The 2,880-nt window shown below is 42.1% G+C and overlaps 1 protein-coding gene across 2 annotated transcripts in view; it reads right to left on the bottom strand.

Annotated features, from left to right (window-relative positions):
- ST3GAL6 (ST3 beta-galactoside alpha-2,3-sialyltransferase 6) overlaps positions 1 to 2,420 on the bottom strand; it is a 21,227-nt gene extending 18,807 nt beyond the window's left edge. The window contains exons 1-3 of one of the 2 annotated variants that reach the window (XM_010013722.1): positions 2,393 to 2,420; positions 2,084 to 2,183; positions 1,250 to 1,318 (exon numbers count right to left, since the gene is read on the bottom strand). In XM_010013722.1, the coding sequence (XP_010012024.1) occupies positions 1,250 to 1,318; positions 2,084 to 2,183; positions 2,393 to 2,420 (197 nt within the window). Of the gene's footprint in view, positions 1 to 1,249; positions 1,319 to 2,083; positions 2,184 to 2,392 lie in introns of those variants that run through there. The other variant, XM_010013723.1, reaches the window with a different exon arrangement.
- Positions 2,421 to 2,880: the final 460 nt, after the last annotated feature.

Below are 2,880 nucleotides of genomic sequence, written 5' to 3'. Positions count from 1 at the left end.
AAAAAGAAGGTAGAAAAAATAAAAAAAGCCACATTAGTAAAAGCTGATTACTGAGTTAACACCACACTAAATTTTCATGGTTGCCTTTGTATCATAAAGATGGATTTTTATCATTGCAGTATACAATTACTTTTACTAGCAAAGGCTTTTGTCTCATGGTGCTGTTTCCAAAGGGTCTGCAACCTCCCTTCTCAGCAACTGTCAAAGCAGCCATAACCAGAAGTGAGATTTCAGACCTACCTGCAGCGAAGGAGGACACCTGGGCTGAATCACTCCTGCAGCCACACCACATAGCATCACCAGTGCTCCTCAGAGAGGAGTCTCATTTGGAGCGGGGAATAGAGAGCACCAAATAGGGTACTTCAAGGAAAGTGAGATTCTTCGGGGTTAAGTCATTCCTCTCACAATACGGCTAAGAGATTTCTAAGAACATTCCCACCTTGGTGATTTAGCCCAATTAATAACAAATACAAAGCCCAGAAGGGAGGGCAAAGTTCAGTGTGAGCAATGCATGCATCTGAGCTGCATTAAAAACAGAAGGATGAAACCACCACGTTAGAACCACAAGCCAAACAGACCATTAAGGTTAATTGCTTTTGGTAACCTCAAGTTGTCATGTGAATACTGACACTGAAAAAGCACCCTGTGAAACATATCAGCTGGCCAGGTCGTTGTTTTCCAGCATAAGCCTCACGCATGCCATTTTGCAAGATGACTTCAGAGAGAAGAGAGGCCTGCTTTTAAGTTTTAGCATAGGCACTTATTAGTTCCAGAAACCTAACTGCAGGAATTTACTAGCACAAGATCTGCTTACACATGCACTTGCACATCACAAGTGAACCACACCTCTGATTTATTAGATTTTAAGCACACTAGCTGCCCTCATAGCTCTACAAATTTTATTCGGGTATAACTCAGAATTGCAGAAATTTGGAAGTTGTAAACCAACGTCCTTCCAACAAGTCCCTGCTTGTTACAGACAGTCACTGTAAGTGGCCATAAATATTAACCAAACACCAGAAACATGACATGGACAAACTCCCTTTGCCAGATATGTCACAATTGTGTTCATAACGGAAACAGCCAACAGACACAGCTGTACAATAACCAGTTGAACAGGGAACCTACAGACAAAGGCTACTAATTTTAGTCTCAATGCCTCCCACCTGCCCAAAAAAAAAAAAAAATCAACCAACCAAACCAAACCAAAAAAATTCCCAACACAAAAATACTCAACTGCTGAACTTACTGGGTAACTCCACTAGTCTCATAGGAAGGAGAAGCCCTCACAGAGGAAGTCTGTCCATAAAAGCTAATCCTGCAAAAAGGGAAATGTCACAACACTCTGGTTTGCTATAATCAGAAACCACAACAGAAAGCCATTGTATCAATTGTATGCTATAAACAAGACAAATAGAGCCACGTCAATCACTACTTTTAAAAGCTATGACTATTGTCTTCATAACACAAGCATACTACTCAGTCCTGGCCACAGCTATGCAAAAGCCAATGGAAACTCAACTTCTTCGATAACTGCACTGAATTTTAGGTCCCAAGCCACATGTCCCATGGAGCCTGGAGACTGTGAAGGCTCCCTTCCCATAAGGATGACACTGGGACTCAACAAATTTCAGCTTTTCAAAAGGTGCCCACTACACCTACAGTTATTCCCATGTGTGGAGCAAGCCTCTCCCATGCCATCTATCAGACATCTAAAGAAACAAGCTAACACTAAGCACATGCGGGTGGGAGGAGTTACAGACGTGACACACAAATAGGGTATCTCTTCTCACCTAAACACCTATTTTCATGAAACTCAGAGGGGTTCCCTATCTCTGAGATCCTGACCTCTCCACACAACCAGGCTCAAATCAACCACTGGGTTTAAAAGTGACATGAGAGAAGGGTGACAGGACAGAACAGATCACAGTACAAAACAAAACAACCACAAAACAAAACACAGAGGAGTAATCACTTCTGCTGATTACTAGTAAACAGCTCTTCAGCAACACAGCAACTCACAGCCACATCTCTTACAGCCATGAGGGTGTTTGCACTGTAATTGAACTAAGCATCACCATACCAGTAGAGGTTATTTCTCCACAGATTTCCATGCAGTATACCATACATAACAGCAGCAGCCAGGATAAAAAACAGAAGAATTCGTTTCATGACTGGTAGACCTGAAATATAAGAAAAACAAGACAAGACATTTAAATCCAAGTTATGCTATTAACATGAGCTTTTATAAAGCATCTTGAAACCTATAAAAGGAAATGATCATTATTACAACCATTCACCACGACCACCACAAATTTGACAGGGGATCACTCTGGTTTGATTTCTCACACAAAGTCGCAGTGACAGGAGCTGAACGCTGTTTTGCACCTACCACACATGCATACTCTGCATAGAAGCATTGAGAGGGGCTCACTCTAGGTTGTCTCTAAAAACACAGGAGAAAGATGGGCTCTTCCAGAACCCACTGAGAGTAAAAGCTCCTTTCTGTCTACTTGCAGCCCAAAGGAACCAGCCTCTTGGGCCAGAAGCTGGCCTTTGCAGATACCTGTTCTTCATTTTCTTGCACCACACACCATCAGTTTCCATAATTACACAGTTAAATAAGCATTAGCACTTTGCAGGAGATAAATAGGCTGATGCCAATGAAGCAGAACAAGGTATGAGCTGCCAAAAATTGCTATCAGCTTTTTTTGGATCACTGAGTAATCTTGAAGTCTGGGTTTGGACATTAAAAGCTTCACATAAGCCGTCTGCTTATGCCCTCACATCCTACACAGTCTCCAGCTCCTGATTCAGGCATAGAACCACAGAATAGTTTGGTTAGAAGGGACCTTCAAAGGTCATCTAGTCCAACCCCAC

Source organism: Nestor notabilis, unplaced genomic scaffold (assembly GCF_000696875.1).
Source record: "Nestor notabilis isolate BGI_N333 unplaced genomic scaffold, ASM69687v1 scaffold6954, whole genome shotgun sequence".
Taxonomy (NCBI): domain Eukaryota; kingdom Metazoa; phylum Chordata; class Aves; order Psittaciformes; family Psittacidae; genus Nestor; species Nestor notabilis.
The sequence above is the reverse complement of the archived record's forward strand: the minus strand, read 5'-3'. Positions and strand labels throughout refer to the sequence as shown.